At 43.9% G+C, this 16,855-nt stretch overlaps 2 protein-coding genes across 2 annotated transcripts in view; one reads left to right on the top strand and one right to left on the bottom strand.

Moving 5' to 3' along the window:
- Positions 1–16,855, bottom strand: part of LOC112963860 (catenin alpha-1) — a gene marked incomplete at its 3' end in the record, with an annotated part of 83,654 nt that overhangs the window by 30,036 nt on the left and 36,763 nt on the right. Inside the window, exons 7-8 of the mRNA XM_026061304.1 lie at positions 1,020–1,100; positions 57–209 (exon numbers count right to left, since the gene is read on the bottom strand). Of these exons, the coding sequence (XP_025917089.1) occupies positions 57–209; positions 1,020–1,100 (234 nt within the window). The remainder of the gene's footprint in view (positions 1–56; positions 210–1,019; positions 1,101–16,855) is intronic.
- Positions 5,588–11,513, top strand: LRRTM2 (leucine rich repeat transmembrane neuronal 2). The gene is made up of 2 exons (XM_026061288.1): positions 5,588–5,648; positions 9,967–11,513. The coding sequence occupies exons 1-2, from the start codon at positions 5,588–5,590 to the stop codon at positions 11,511–11,513; spliced, it is 1,608 nt and encodes a 535-aa protein (XP_025917073.1).

Consider the following 16,855-nt stretch of genomic DNA (forward strand, 5'->3'; position numbering starts at 1 on the left):
CTAGCTGTGCCTTAATTTAACAAGCACTAATTTAATTTTAATTTGTACCATCTTACCTCAATCAATTTATTGGCATGTTCACGGAAAACCTGGGCATATTCTTTAACTTCTTTTTCATTCCCATTCTTGGCAGCTTCAATCAATACTAAAAGTGGAACATTTGTTTCCAGAAAAGAATCTGATACGTGGTCCATTACAGCTTTGCGGAGCTAAAATAAAAATAAACGAATGAGTTATTTTTCACTAGTGTTCCAATGCTATTTTCCTTTCGCTGTATTAATATGCAAAGCTAAAATCGTTCTGTTGTTGATTCTTTTTCCTTTGTGTGACCAAGGCTTTCCCTGTACTAAGTCTTGTCTATACAGTTCTTGCTTCAATTTAAATTAAATCTCCTTAAAAAAAATGGATTAGTTATGTGAGTGCAAGTCACCAGTTTGGCCACAAATATTGATTTAGCAGCTCATATTGGTTTTGTCTGAGTAGATTTGCTGCTTTCTCTCAGCTGATTAAATAACATGCTGATTTAACTACTTTTATTTTTCTGCTAGAATAAAATAATTTTTGAACAAACTTGATCCCACATTTACTTGCAAAGGGGAACATGTTGCTTTAAAAAAAAATTAAGAAAATTAATGTTACATATGGACTGTAGCCTGTGTATCTTGTATTTAAAAAAATAGGCTCTCTGAAATGAAGACCAGCAGAATTATAAAATGCAACTGATTACATTTAAACACTATGAAATTTGCCCCCCTCCCTTTTTTTTTAAATTAATTTTTGATTCTTAATTGTCCTGATGGCAAACATGTTTATTATATGGTTAACAGAGGGTTTACATTTCCAACCCCCAAGCTGCCATGTGAAAGAGGCACTAGAAGCTTCAAGCATTTAATTCACTAAACACAAGCAGGCAACCCTATTGGCAGCTGGAAACAAACCAACGGCTAACATATCTCTAAGGGGGAATACATGCAGAAAGGCATTCGTCTTGACAAGTACTAACTTTAAACATTAACTACCTGTCTACGCAAGTCTCTGGTCTTCTTGGTCATTTTATCAATTGCAGAATTCAGCGCATCACTTCTTTCTTTGCGTCCCGCCTGGAAAACAAGAGACAGAGAGAGGTACACAGGGTGTTCAGGGTCTCGAAGTAAAGCCAATATTATTTATTTCAAATGCATTTTCAGCTTTTTTTTCCCTCACCCTCCTTTTTAAACCGATTATGCAAGTTAGAAAGAAACTCTCCATGTCGCTAATAGAGCACTACTGTTACTGGCAGGTTTGGGCAGCATGGCACTATCTTACAGCAGAAGATTTTAGCCTCAACACTGGTTAGCTTCTTCCCAGAGAAAAATGATGGTTTCACAAATCAGCCAGAGACCATATTTAAACTCTAAATTTCAGATTTCTCTTCTCCAAGAGATCTACCAACGATCACATGGTTTGCACCCAACCTCACGTCCAAAATGGCTCACCCAGCCCCATGCAGAATAGCCCTGCTTAAATCCTGAGCCTTCTGCAACCTCCTCTACCAAGAGCACCCAAAGTCTACGGTTTGCACACGAGCACCCGATGCGCTACCTCGCACCGACAGACGCACGTGCCGCGGGCAGCGACCCGATGGTGCTCCCTTACGCTGTTGTACACTCCACGACTGTCACCAAAGATTGTTCTTGAGCGGTCACAGGTCTAAACCAAAAATTAACTACATTAAAAGGCAAAATCCTTGCAAAAAGACTTGTTGGGGACGAAACCCACCATCAGATGAGTATCCAGGCCCACCGCCAAGTGCTGGGTTTCCCCAAGGTTTGATGCAGAAAGTCTCATTAGCAACGCTGTTGAAGAGGGAAAGGGGGACCGGGAAGCAGTAACAACTTCTCTCTTCATAAGCAGACATTGGGCCCAAAATATTCTGATTTGTTTCAATTTGGGAGCACCAGATAAAGCAATGGTGTCCTTATAGCTTCACTGGGAGCTTTTTCTTTATATTCCTCATGTGAGGATTTTGAAACATGCTTTATGCAACCACAAACCAATTTCTAAAGTTCAATGGCACAATCGATATAATTAGCCTGCTGAGAAAGAAACCCAGTTAACAGCACTAAAGGGAGGGTATGCCAATTATCACTTCTCCAGGTGACATGTTGCTCTGAACTACGTGGATGGACAGCTTGGAATCCCAAATCCGGGGTCTGGGACACAGCCGAAGTAAAAATTAAACAAAACTGGAAACAACAATTAGGATGCTCTGAAGTCATCACAGTTAAATAAATCATTGAAGATATGTCACCTCCCTGGTCAAGTAATTTGATTTTCATCACAAAAGGCAACTGAAAACCACCTGAAATGAAAAAACAAAGTCAGTTCCAACCATGCCAGCAGTGTCAGCAGACCCCAAGTTGTTCTGCTTTCCACTCCACACTCGAAAATCAAAGCAGAAGCCTCTGAATAAAGTGAAAATTACTGCTACTTATTTTTTGAACAGTTTGTTGCTCCCATGCTTGGTAGACATGAAAAATAAATAAATAAAAAAATAAAAATCCATTTAAGGCTGGGGAGCATTCATGCAGATTGTACCGAACGCAATCTTCCCTTGCTCTCAAGCCGCAGTCGTGACGGTGGTGGTGCTGGTGGGTTTTTGCCTATTTGCATTCATTATGCTCCCAAAGCAAATAAAAGGCTGCTCACAAGAGGGAAGTCACCTAGACCGCTAATATTTGCCAGCTGCTGTTGGTCAGACCAAAAGCCTGCTATGAGTCATAAATCTACAATTCCAATTTCTGATGCTTTCTGACACTCGCATCATTTTTACCTATTGCAATGCAATTACTTTAATGAAACTTTAGCACTCCCCTCCACATACACGTGCACATTTTTTCCAGGAATACTTATGGGTGGGTGTAAGACACATGTTCACCTATCAGGTAGAAAGCCAAACATTCAGCTGTTCCAAGAAGTGCCATTTTATTTCTCCATGGGTGCACCTACATTACCATTTTAATGTGAAACAGGAGTAGGTTTCTGAAGCACATCTACCAATCACTTCCACTTTGGTGTCCTGCAGTTCCCAGCACAAAACAGCCTTGGCACAGGTGAATGGGATACCTTTCAGACGAAAGGAAACCACAGCCATGGTTTCCACTAAGGGATGCTCAGTCCACGGGACTGGACCACAGCTACTCCAAAGCACAACGGCCAGAAAAGCATGTAATGTGTACATTAGGGCTGAAGCAGCAACAACTTCATAGTGTTGAGCTGCTCCTATTAAGCCACACCACGTACTAATACAGAAAGAGCTATATAGCCTAAACTCACTAAATTTTAGCAAGGCAGCTCCAGTTTACTTCCACTCTGAAGGTTGCAAGAGAACATGACCCGCTAATTTAGCTACAGTAATTTAACGCCTTACCCCTGCTGGCCCTTGGTAAGGGCTGCAGCTGGCCAAGGGAGGTAGGAGAAGAGCATCAACGCCTGCACTTCAGCAGCTGCAGAGGGGGAACCTGCTGTCATTAAACTCTTAAAGCATCACAGCCAATTCTAATAGAGCTCATTTGTCCCGGCCCTGAGACACAGATGTCACGTTTTGCCAGTGTGAAGGCTACACTCAAGTCACTTGACTTTTTTTGCATAAAATGAAATATAATACATTAGCCATGGGGCTAATTGCATCCTGGAAGCCCACCTGTGGTTAGCTGGCRGGACAGCGGCTGCTGCAGCACCCTCACATGAAGGAGCAGTACAGCTTCTGGCTGCTCGAGCCAGGTAGACCGTATAAAAATGGTGAAGATCATCCTAGACCACGATGACCACTTTGTCCAAGTTCCTGCGCGTCCAACCCCCACGAATTTTACCCGCCAGTTCCTCACTACAGCTCAAAAATGCTTGAGCTAGTCTCTCTCTAACATAATAAATCATTTTTAAAGGCTCAAAGTGACAGCATATCACCTCTGGGTAATCTGTTCTAGGAATCAATTACCCTTATTATTTAAAAAAAATAAAAGTCCTTATTTCTAGCCCAAGCTTCCAGGAAAAGCCAAATATACTAATGACACAGCAGCATAACACATCCCAGCTATCAGCTGCTCTTATGCCTTGGATTAGAAGGACTAATAGCAAATTCTAAATATTCAAACACTACTAATAGGATTTTCAGATGTTCAGCACTAAACTCTGCTATCTTGGAGGAAATCACAAGCTTTGCAGCCAACTGTACAGCAAGCAGCTAATAGACTCACAAGATTTCATACAGTCGCACTACCCACGTCTGTCATTTTGCATTAAGATATCACAGCTCTGTCCAGTATCGTGGATAATAAAAACTCAGCCACGGTACAAATTGACTCTAAGATTAAATAAGATCTTTATAAAAGAGGTTAGAATTGGTGTTAAAAATTGATCCCTTCCCCACCCCCTAGAACCTGCGCTCTTCTACCATCATTACTATCCTGCTTGGAAAGCAATACAAATAGTCACTGTCACATCCTCGCTGTTGCGGCTCCTCTTACAGCTAACCCCACAATATATATATATTTTTAAATGGCTTAAAGCAAAGAAAGGGGATTTGAGTATAACGAGGCAAGTGCAATCGCTGTTTCAGTCAAAAAAGCACTCCTGTTGTAGGCTTGCCATCTGAATAAAAAAGAGTGAACCAAGTCTTCCTACAGCTATTGATGCTCAAGTCTAACGCCAACTAATTTATAAACGTAACAAAGCAGAGAATGGTGGTGATAAGTGAACGAATGTTATCTTACAGCAACAAGGTTCAGCACTGCATATATTACAAAATAGTTACCCAGAAAACAATGTTTTTGTAGCTGGAATTCTCTTAAACTCTTCCACCATGACATATTTTGGAGGGTTTTTTTTATCTAGAAAGTCCAGCAAACAGAACGTAAATGAAGCAAATTAACACAAATTCAAAAGCCTTCATCACCAATCTTGACGTTTCAACCATTTAAGTCAACCTCAGACCACACGGCTGTTGAAGGAGATGGGGTCTCACCCGGCATCCAGCCCTCACGTTACTCTAAGTCGTTCGGTGGGTTAAGAGCCAGCCTGTTGATCCCAGGCGCAGCCGAGACCCCCTCTCCCGCACGCTACATCCCAGGCACATCAGCTGCCCGTCGGCGCCTACGCCCCGGCTGCACGACCAGAGCCGCCGCCGCCGTCTTTGCGGCAGGAACGTGCAGCCCTGACCGCGGCCCAATGCGCGACTGCCTAAAAAAGATCTTTCGGAAAGGGCTTTTCGCTCCAGGTAGGCTGCGAAGCGCCTTCCAGGCTGTCTGTGCAGCAAACAGTGCCGTGGTTAAGGATGGGGATTTAATGAAGGAAGAACGAGCGTTTGGCACGCCTTGCTGCTGGCCGGCCAGGAGGAAAGGCAGCCGTACGTCAGCGTGTAAGTACCGCTGCAGCGCTGCACAGGCAAGCGCCGAGACGTCAGCGCTCACATGCAGCTTGCTGCACCCTTAGTCTCCTCCTTGACGCCTTGCTTAATTTTACGCCTACGAAGGGCACCCTCCCTTCCGTACTCTTTCATCACCCTGCCGCGAGGGCTGCGAACGAATCCCAGACGCAACGGTGCCGAGCCATGGCCGGGAAGGACGAGCGACCACCACCACAGGAGCTTCAGCAGTGCCTTCGCATCGGAGGTCTGCCGGCTGAGCAAGCCCCTCTTCCGCGGCGTCAGGCTGCGCTCGGTGGCTCGCGTTCTGCTGAAGAGTTCCCGAGAGAGAAAGGCCGATTCCTCCGCTCGCGCCGCTGCCCGGAGGACCCCGAAGGCGCAGCCGCTGCCGGGCGGAGAGCGCTGTCGCAAGCCCAGGTGATGTTCACTGCGCTGCCGCCAGGCCCGCCTGCGCGCGCTTTGCTCCCCGCAAAAGGACTCAGACCTCCCGTGCCCTTCGCCATCGCTCCTTCAGAAGCCTCCGCAGCTCGCCTGAGGAGTTTGACACGTGTGTGTGGATGATACGGTTTTTTCCACAGGTCCGTTTCCCTCTTTCGGTCTAAAGGGGCTCGTTGCGAATCCCGTTTCGCTGTAGCGCATCCAGGTGACAGCACGTGCACAGTAACGCTGCCGCCACGCGTCTCTGCCAGCTTCCTTCGCCTCGCAGCCGTAACAGCGCAGCAAGGAGCCTGTCTTCGGGCAAAAAAGCAGCAGCTAACACTTTCACGACTGCTGAAGAGCTAATGTCCAGCAAGAATTGACGGTCCTCTTTTTGCGCAGAAGGTGAAGTTCTCTCCAGCCGCACGACGCCGTACGTACAGACGCACATTCCGCGTGCCACAGGCTCGCGGGCGACGCAGGGAGCTGGCACCCGCCAAGGCGAAAGCGCAAGGATGTCGCACGACTCACAGCCCCATCAAGTAAAATCAGCTCATTTGCGGTTCCTAATACACTAGGAAGCCTTCCACAAGATGTCAGCCTAACTAAATGACAGCGCTAGCCTTAGGGTCCAATTTTCCTTTCCTAGCACGTGCGTTTACCAGGAAAACCGGTCCCTTTGCTGTGCAGGAGTGGGGTAAGGGCGACGTCCCCAAGAGGGTTCTGTGGCTCCGGCAGTTTTACTCTTGAGGGGGATTTGCCCTTTTCCTTCTCCCGTATTGCACATGATGGTTTCGGTCTCCACCTCGACGGGCCTGTTCGGGGAGAAGTCTCCAGATGGCACTGTTACATGTTTTTCCTCAGCATGCAAGCAAGTTTTCAGTCTCAGAAGAAATGCAATATTGTGAATTTTGCAAGCAGCTGGAGTTTATTCCCTGCCTATTACATCTCAACACTCAAGACTGTTCCCAGGGAACAACTTGAATATTAGTGCAGAGTTTCAGATCTAAAAAGGAATCAGATACATACTTTTGGAAAGATCTCTCATTTCACAACTAGTGCACAAAAAAACATGTTTCGCCAAGAAAAGTGTCCAGAAAGTTCGCGTTAACAGTTTCCCAAACAGGAAACGGGCTGGCAAGGTGCTAAGTAGCTACCCTTTTCTGGTTAGGAGCCAAAGCATTCAGTGCTTTGGAAAGGAAGCAACTTGCTGTGTTTGAACATTAACTCTTAACTCTGTGCCAAATTATACAATCTTAAGGTGGGAGGAACCTACCAACAGATACCGAGGCTAAAAGACAAAACCATTCCCCCAAAATCTAAATCCAGACTCCCGGTGATAATGTAAAGAGGGAGCACAAGATGGTAGTAACAGGTGATCTTAGAGCTTTTTTTCATTTTATTAATTACACCCTTGCAATGTTGTTTATAAAAGTTACTAAAATTTGAATCAACACTTGAAAACAGCATTTTGTACCAGACTAGCTGCTATGACAAGCATAGCTACGGGCACGTTGTCAGAGTAGTTCCAGAAGGCAAGTGGCAACCGACGGCTTCAGCTGGATTTTCGCTTGTATAATTTTTTTGCAAAGTGAATACTGACTATGAAGAAACTCTTTGAATAGGTTTGTGTGATTTATCTGCACGTATTTTTCTCGACCTAGAGCAAATGTGAAAATATTTATTATGACAGAGCAGTTCAACAAATTTAGCTAGCATGTTCTAATTTGCTTTATCATTAAAGCCAGCTGCACTCTTAGTGTGTTCTTCTACTGTTCACCTTCTCCATCCCTTTACTTGCCGCTTCGTACTTCCCTTAAGTTATAGCTCTGCTCTGGAAAGGACAATCCACCGCAGAAATGACGTACTGCAATCAGTGTTACAACTTAACTGGAGGACAGAGAGAAGGGAGACACAGGCAGAAAACAAGTTTAGCTTAAACACAACTATCTCTGAAGGACCAAAGTCTCATCACAAAGGTAGATGGCCTGTTTTAAACCTCCTTTTGGCACAATTCATCTTTGGCCCCCTTCGGAGGGGGCAGTTTATTCTTCTCAGTTCATTCCAGATCTTGAGACCATAAATGCCACCTCGCTGTTGCACAACATTTTATAATAGTACATTATTGCTTCATGTCTCAGAGTGAAAATAAGAGATGAGCTTATGCAAGGAGCTGGAAGAAGGGAGCGAATATCCCCCGCCCCGGGTCTCGTTCCCATGGGAGTCGAGGCCGGAGCAGCCTCACCGAATGGCCTCCTGCACACACGCAAAAAAAAGCCCACAGACAAAAACGTAGGAACGCATTTGCTCCGGATAAAAGGACAAGCGAAGTCAGAGACGAGCAGCCAGGGCAGCGCGCTCTCCCCTACCCAACCCAGGGTGCGCGCGCGGGTGCCCGGCGCGCCGCTGCAGCAGGACAAGACGCCGCTTGGCAGGGTCACTGCGTCACCCTCGCTCCGCGCGGCTCTGCCCTCCGAGACCTGCTGGAGCACCACCATAGCCTGGCCCCACGCTGGCGCGAGATCCCAGTGGAAGCGATGCCCACCTTTTTCCGGGCAGCACGGGAATATAGCCGCAACGAAGCCTTCCAACTGCTCTGAGCCCCAATTGTAAATGCCAAACTCGCAGCTCCAGCTCCTACACTCCAGCCCCCAGGAATAAATTAGTAAGTACAAAAGCAAGGGTTTGGGGGGAAAAAAAAAAACACAGATTTTCTAGTTTCATAACTGCATGCTGTCAAGCTGGAGTCCAATGAAATTTTTCCCGTGCTCTTATGCAAGCTTTACTTTTTTTCCAGAAATTTCTCATCGCTTCAAACGGCAGCCCCGGGTGCTCCGTTTCGGGGATGCGCGAAGGGGCCGGCTCTACTTTCCGACCCTGCGGCGTCACCCGACCGAGCACTCCCTCGAGCACTCTTGCAGGGACCCCGGCACACACGGTTGGGCTGCGTGGCTTTAAACTGCCAACTCATGCGCACCTCCGCGAAAAGCTGGTGCTAATCAGCCTTCGCCTATTCAAGCCGCGTCGCCTTTGTGCCTTAAAGTTCCTTTTATGCAGCAAAACCGAACGGAAAATTGGCAGCAGCTCGCATTAAAGACGCTTCCCACCGCAGCTCTATGCTGCTTTTAATGTCATCCGAATAAAACCAGCAAAGACCTGACGGGGAGGGGGAAGCGGGGGGTGGTTACAAGTCATTCCTGTGCCTCAAAGTGTGGGGACGAAGGACTCCTACGGGGGATTTTTCCCCCCCCCTCCTCTCTCAGTGGTCTTTAACGTGATCACAGTATGCACCACAATGCTTTAAAACAGCAAAGCTTCTGGAAAACCCAAACAAAAGGAACGTCACCAGGTGACGTCAGCCTATATACAGTCCTGTGTGGTCGCAGCGCATAAGCAAACCCATTCTTGTACCGCTGCCCTGAAAAGCTTTTCAGTAAACGCACTCATGCTACTACAGGAGCTTCTCTCAGCAATAAGCCACCCATCTGCCATCAACAAGTTAGGACTAAAGGAAGCCACAGCTGCGGAAAACGAAAACGGGAGCTTCAATTAAACAGCTGAGCAGTCACAGAGGACGAAAACTTGTATTAAGCATTGATTTAAAGATTACAGACCTGTCACAGGAGATCAAGCCAGCGATTTCAAAAGGAATACTTTAAGAGAGGACCGTGGATTCAATTTTGCACTCATATCAAAGGACCCTAAAGCCAGTAAATTATTCAAAGGCTATCGTACATTAGAGCCTTTCCCAGACTCACTGCGTTGAGTCTAAAACTACGACTGAATGCAACCTCCAATGTACTCAAAAGAATGGGTAAGTTTATACATTTCTATCTATCTTGTATAATGAATGAACAGCTATGTTTTAAAGCAGCAGTTAGGTACTAAAGCAAATTTTTCTGCACTGAACCTTATGAAAAATGTTTTCAGATTGTGAGACTGTAATCCTCCGTAATACCGGTAAAGACTCATCCTAAGTATAATATCCAAGTATTCTGTATTTAGCATAAAGTTGTTTCTTGCATTTAGAATTAGCTTTTCAGAAAATGCATGGAAATGTTATCTGCAGTGAAATCTTCCATCGTGATGTTCAAAGTATACTGATAAGGCTATCCTATCTTGTTGTTTCCCCAAATTATATTCTGCAGGCTTACATTTCAAGTGGCCATTAGGGGCTCGTATGCTGGCAGCACTATATGCAATGAGTATGGTTTTAAAAATGCTGCCTGCCTTGGGCATGGCTTGTCCACCAAAATGTCGCTGTGAGAAGCTGCTCTTTTACTGTGACTCTCAGGGGTTTCACTCAGTGCCAAACACCACTGAAAAGGGCTCTCTAGGTTTGTCACTGAGGCACAATTATATTACTGAACTTGAAAGGGATCAATTTGCAAGCTTCAGTCAACTTACTTGGCTTCACTTAGATCATAATCAAATTTCAACAGTAAGAGAAGATTCTTTTCAAGGACTATATAAACTTAAGGAATTAGTCTTAAGTTCCAACAAAATCTTTCATTTGCCAAACACAACTTTTAGCCAGCTGCTTAACCTGCAAAATTTGGACCTCTCTTTTAATCAGTTGTCCTCCCTGCACCCGGAGTTGTTCTATGGCCTTCGCAAACTACAAACCTTGCATTTGCGGTCCAACTCCCTGCGGACTATCCCGGTCCGCCTTTTCTGGGACTGTCGTAGCTTGGAGTTTCTGGATTTGAGCACAAATCGCTTGCGAAGTTTGGCTCGCAATGGATTTGCAGGATTAATCAAACTGAGGGAACTTCACCTAGAGCACAACCAGCTGACAAAGATTAATTTTGCTCATTTCCTCCGGCTGAGCAGCCTGCACACACTCTTCTTGCAGTGGAACAAAATTAGCAACTTGACATGTGGGATGGAGTGGACCTGGGGCACCTTAGAAAAGCTAGATTTGACTGGAAATGAAATCAAAGCCATCGATCTAACAGTTTTTGAAACTATGCCTAATCTTAAAATACTCCTAATGGATAACAACAAGCTAACCACTCTGGACTCCAAGATCTTAAATTCACTCACATCCATAACTACAGTGGGCCTCTCCGGCAATCTGTGGGAATGCAGCCCAAAGATATGTGCACTAGCCACCTGGTTGAGTGGCTTCCAAGGTCGGTGGGAGCACTCCATCCTCTGCCACAGCCCAGACCACACCCAGGGCGAGGATATTCTAGATGCAGTTTATGGTTTTCAGCTTTGCTGGAATTTATCAGCCGTTGTCACCTCCATGGCTACGACATACAGAGTTCCAACTACCGAGTACACAAAAAGAATAAGCTCTTCTAATTTCCATATGGGAGACAAAGAAATGCCAACTACAGCAGGCATGGTCGTTACCACTGAAGAACATTTCCCCGAGCCAAACAATGCCATCTTCACTCAAAGGGTAATTACAGGAACAATGGCTTTATTATTTTCTTTCTTTTTTATCATTTTTATAGTGTTCATCTCCAGGAAATGCTGCCCTCCCACATTAAGAAGAATTAGGCAGTGCTCAATGATTCAAAACCACAGGCAACTCCGCTCCCAAACACGGCTACATATGGCAAATATGTCAGACCAAGGACCGTACAATGAGTACGAACCCACCCACGAAGGACCCTTCATCATCATTAATGGCTATGGACAATGCAAGTGTCAGCAGCTGCCATATAAAGAATGTGAAGTATAATACCTACATGCCATCACAAATTAAATCAGATAAGTAACCTATTTTAAAATTGTAGGGGACCTACATCAGATTCTAATTTTTACAAATGTTGACATAAAGCCTAATTTTCCAAGCTACTTAATGGAAACATTGTTTATGGAGTGGTGCAGTATTTTTAAGTTTTTTAAAAAAATAAATCCATACTATTTTCAGTGTTTTAAAAAAAGCAATGATTACATTCAATTTGCACTCCTACTGTTTAAAAGTCTAAAGAGATGCTCACCTCAATATGTAAAATGTTTCATGTTATGTAATTATATGACTGTGTGTAAACATTTATACCGAAGTCTCCATATTCTACTTTTTCTAATGAAAATAGGCTGAAAGAAAGGATATTAGGTGTCCATGGGGAGATCTGCGAGGGAACACACACCCCATTTGTTCCACTGCAGCTATCCGATCCCAAACATTCCAGCTGGCTCAGTTTACTTTAAAGGCAGACTTGGGGGATGCTTCTCCTTCTGTGATAATTTGACTTGAGGAAAAGGGGGAGGAAAAGAGAAGCGACCAAGGTGCAGGAAGGGGATTTAAGTGCATCGGGGACCAGTGAATTTATTTTATTATAGTTTTCCTCCCTCCGTAAGGATAGTTTGGCTTGCCTAAATGTACCTTGCTAAAGCTCACAAAAAAATACAGACTGGAGCAGTTCACGCAATCACCAGTTCATCAGGACGACTCTCCAAATGCTTACAAGTAGCCAGCACAGCGTATTTATTTAGGAAGGCTCAGTGCACTGTGATCCATTCGAGATATTAAATGTATTCAATTCTTACTGGATCTCTGGTTTGACTGGATAATGCTTTTCATGAATTCAGGCTAATTACTTACGGTTAAGAACAAACATTATTCCAACACCTTTTCATGTGTAAATACCCTGAATGCAAGGTTTTTTGTTTTTTTTGAATTAAAAGCAAATACCAATTGCAGGGTTAAAAAAAGAGAGGAGGAAGGAAGAAGCCTCTCTTTGTCCCCCGCTGCCTGCCCTCCCTCCTCCCCCCAGCTGAGCTTCCTCTTGCCTGGAAGCTATTTTCATGCACTAACCCCACTGGTTTCTCGGGAGACAGAAATCGCCCCTGTAATATAAGCTTTCACTTGTCCGACTCTTCTGAAAGCATCCAATCTTCCAAAATTCAAGGTAGTTGCCAGGTCGAAAATACATACCTTCCAATAAGATAGCATAATATAATCAATTTATAGAATAGTTCACTGAAAAATGTTTTGTTTCTTAACATGGGACAGAATCTAAACTAGTATGCTGTTTAAAAAATATATATAAATATATATATATATATATATATATATATTCACACACACCCCTCACTCTTAAGGAGTAATTTGATTTCTTTACCTAGAAGTACCATATTGCTATTTATACTATACTATGAAATTATATGTAAATATTTGCAGATCTATGCAGAGACGGTGGTTCTAAGATGCCACAGGGGTGGGGGGCCGCAAAGGATTACATTATTTTTAAGTCAACTGTTCAAGTATCATAAACATTCTAACCAAAGTCAAAAGGACCAGAGGGATGGATTTTTTTTTTATATATATATATATATAGATGTACATGTATGTATATTTAAAAAATGTGTTGTGTCAAATGCTGCAGTGTTAAACAGTTACCAGCACACACAGATGAAGAAAAGAAATTCCTCACAGTGTTGACATACCTTGAGCAAATCAGTAATTACAGTATGCTAATTATGTGTTGTACCAAACTATTCTGCAAACTTTTCAAACAGAAAATCACTGCATAAAAATCTGTTTGCTATTTCACTCTGCTTTTATATATCTGTATTACCACTTAGTGAGGTATTTGGGGTGCAATTATACAACAGTTTGATGTTTTATTGTGAAATGAATTCGTCCAAGACAATTATAGCAAGATAAGTGTGACTTCTGTTCAGGTTTTACATAAAGGTTTTTCAATTTCTGGTTTTGAAGATATTAATTTTGCCCACCATCACTTTACTTTTACATACAGTGCCCTTATTACAAAGCAAACATTTTCTTGTTTATTCCCTGTGACTCTGTACTTTAATGGAAGAGATTCAGTCAAGACTGGTTTTCCCTAAAAAAAACCAAAACACAACCTTTAACTCCCGTAATGGTTCATGATATGAAAAGACACCTTACACCTATTCCATGAAACGACTATTACTTTTAGCTGAACGCAATAAATCCTGCTAGGCAAGTGGACAGTGAGTGACTATTCCAAATGATTAAATCCCATGTGAACAAGAAAGCCAGACCCAAGATGAAAACTACAGTGTATTGGTACATACACCTAAGTGTATTTAGCTGCCTGCAGAAAGACTTGCTTCATCCCTTACAAGGAGGGAAGCTCACAACCTTCCCCTGCAGCCAGGCTTTTGTACTGCTCCCCGGCAGATGGGCATGACCACCGCCTTGACAAAAACCTGCACCTGCCCAGGCACTCCCCTTACCTTGATTTGACTGACAGTGGTCTACATGGCGGGGTACTGGGAGGCAGATTAATTTGGGGAACAATTTTCATGTAGAACTGTGGGTAACAGCAGAGGCAAAGTTACAGCTGAACTCATTAATTATGCTGGCACTGGCAGGCAAATAATTTTGCTATACTGGCACCAACCATCAGATGTCAAAACTGAACTCTGAGGTCCTCAACCACCTTTGTGAGAAGGAGTTCCCCATTTGTCCTTGCTACCCAGCAGAAGCTCTCACTGTAAAATAGTTTAAAAGGTAACATGGTCATCTTCCACAACAGAGGAGGGTAGGGAGAAGCAGCAGCTTGCCCAAAGTGGTAAGATTCCTGTTGAGGAGTCAGTCTTTCCAACAGTTCCAGCTCTGCACAGAAGCAACTTCATTAGCTTATAATTATGCCCGACATAGCAAAGACAGATGTTCCAGCTGATTGGCAATGCTGGATTTAAACCTCTTCTCTGTCCCATCCCCTAATCCCAACTCTAATCCACGTGTACCAACCTTATCCAGACAAATAGCATTGCTCCAGTGTCTCAGAGCAAACGCCCAATATCTCCTCCCCACAGCGTCCCATTTCCAACTGGTTCTGCAATACAGGCTGGGCTTAGAGATGGCCCAGCAGTAAGGCCCCAGACCCTGCCTAGCACCGTATCGTTAAATGTTCCTTTGACGAGCTGTACCATACACTAATACGCAGCCAATCTTCGGTTTATGCCTGCCATTTCCAAGCCCATTTGTTGCCAGCTTCTGGGCGTAAGCGAAGCATTCACTACACATTACATTTAGGGGAACAGGTACCATAAAACTTGCAGAATGTCAAACACTGGCAGTGAAGGCAACCTGAATTCCCCGAAGAGGGACACTAAACTGCAGGCTAAGTCATCACTCCATGCAAGGACACAACCAGAGGCTGTTAATTTTTTCAGAGTTGCTCTGTCTTCCGTTCCCGACTGCTAGCGACTCTTCCATACAAAGAGGGGACTCTAATAATTGCCTTGTTTGGCAGTCTCCGATTCATTTTTGGATGGAATACAAACCAAGACAATTTGGTTTAAATCGATTGCGTTTCAGCATGAACACCGATGACAAGAGGTTAAGTTGTTCTCCCAAAATATCAGCTGTCTCGCACAGCCTGTGTTTGTAGATACTAAATGGAGTTACAGGTGCTTCACCACTTCTGGGCACAGCATCACACACAAACGGTCCGGGGCTTTTAAAAATGAGAATTTCTTCTACTGCTCTTAAGATCCTCATCCCACTCAGAGACCTCATGCAGCCACACTAATTCCCACCCAGCTTCTCCACCGATTCCTCCTCCCCACACCCGCCTCAGCGAAATACAAACCCAGCAGCCAAAGTTCACTTTGAGTCATCATATTGGCACGGGTCTGAATTAATATATTCGGTTCCACTGTAGCTRCTCGCTTGGCGTTAGATCTTTTGTAAAATGCATATAGCTAAGAATTACTCGATAGGGAGTAGACTGGATTAGTGTTTAGCCTCCGACTGAAGTGTTCCCCTGCACAGTGGCAACAGAACTCCCCATTTCCTATCAGGTGCCGGCAAAATAAAGGCCACTGTTTCAACCGGTTTTGTTTTGCTTTTCCCCAAAGTAGAAGTTATCCGATTTTGCTCAGATAAACCTAGCCTGTATGCAAATCCAAGTGTTTGAGCTTATGCCCAGTTATGCTGCTTAGAAGGCAGCAGCCCATTGCTAACACGTGCAAACAGAAAGCATCCAGGGGCTTTAAACCAGAAATCTGTGCTAAATGCTTGGGTTTTTTGTTTTTTTTTTTTTTTTTTTTTTTCAAATGTGCCTAAGTTAATTCCTGAACTACTTCAATGAAAATAAACTTGATGCGAGTTTGTGATCTGCATAGCTATTAAGATCCATCTGTTCAGACCCGCGAAATCTACCCAGAAAGCTAGATTTCATCTTTCTTATGAATTTTTCCATAAAAATGAGACTTCAGAGAGGAACACAGTATTTCTCCTCTCCAGGGGGAAGAAAAAAAATTTTAAAAAGGAACAAACAGCAAAAATGAAAGGCAGTTGCACAGCAGCGGCAAGCTACTCCCTCCCAACGTCCTTCTCCCTCCCAACGAAGGGGCCCCTGTACCCGAACTGGTGCCAGGACTTGCTTTTTAAGCCATCGTGCTAGCAGTACGTTTAAAGGCCATTTCATAGTCAGCTGGAAATCCAGCATTTCACATCTTGTATAAAACCCTCCTGCGAGAAGCATCTAGGGAAAGGTAACAGAAGCTCTGATGGCTATAATCAAACCTCATCTCAGACAGGGCCAAACTCACRCTATCTAAGGGCAAAACAACATACAGCTTGCGCACCTGTGATGTAGGCATTGAAAAGCAGCTCCACCTGCTATTTTTCAACTCATCTTTTGTAAAAAGAAATAAAAAAGAAAAAAAAAACACCGTTTTTCTTTTTAGCATCATGAAAACATTAGTGAGTGAACTATTCTACCAGCTTAGCAACCAGAGACTAAAAAGAAAAGTCCTAGATTCATTGTATTTAAATTATGTTTAAAGAGCCAATTTCTGATGGGGGGGTATAAATAATGGAGTAAAATGAAGTGCAGTGTACATAAAAATTTTGGTATTAAAATTGTGTATACTGTAAAACTGAATTTGCCTCTTTCTTGCTCCTTTTTCAAACAGAGGTGTCAAAGGTTAAAAAAAAAAAAGGGGGGGGGGAGAAAAGAAAGAAAAGAGGGGGACCAGTCTACACCCACTGCATTTTAAGAGTGCATCAACACTACTCAAAGCACATCACCTAGGCAGCCAAAGCACAGCTTGGGCCAGGCCATTTGCTGTCCC

Source organism: Apteryx rowi, unplaced genomic scaffold, assembly GCF_003343035.1.
Source record: "Apteryx rowi isolate R43461 unplaced genomic scaffold, aptRow1 scaffold_18, whole genome shotgun sequence".
Classification (NCBI taxonomy): Eukaryota; Metazoa; Chordata; class Aves; order Apterygiformes; family Apterygidae; genus Apteryx; species Apteryx rowi.

Coding starts and splice junctions, on each gene's coding strand:
- LRRTM2 (XM_026061288.1), top strand. CDS start 5,588: ATGGCCGGGAAGGACGAGCGACCACCACCACAGGAGCTTCAGCAGTGC. Junction 5,649..9,966: donor GCAGTGCCTTCGCATCGGAG/GTCTGCCGGCTG, acceptor TATATTCTGCAG/GCTTACATTTCAAGTGGCCA.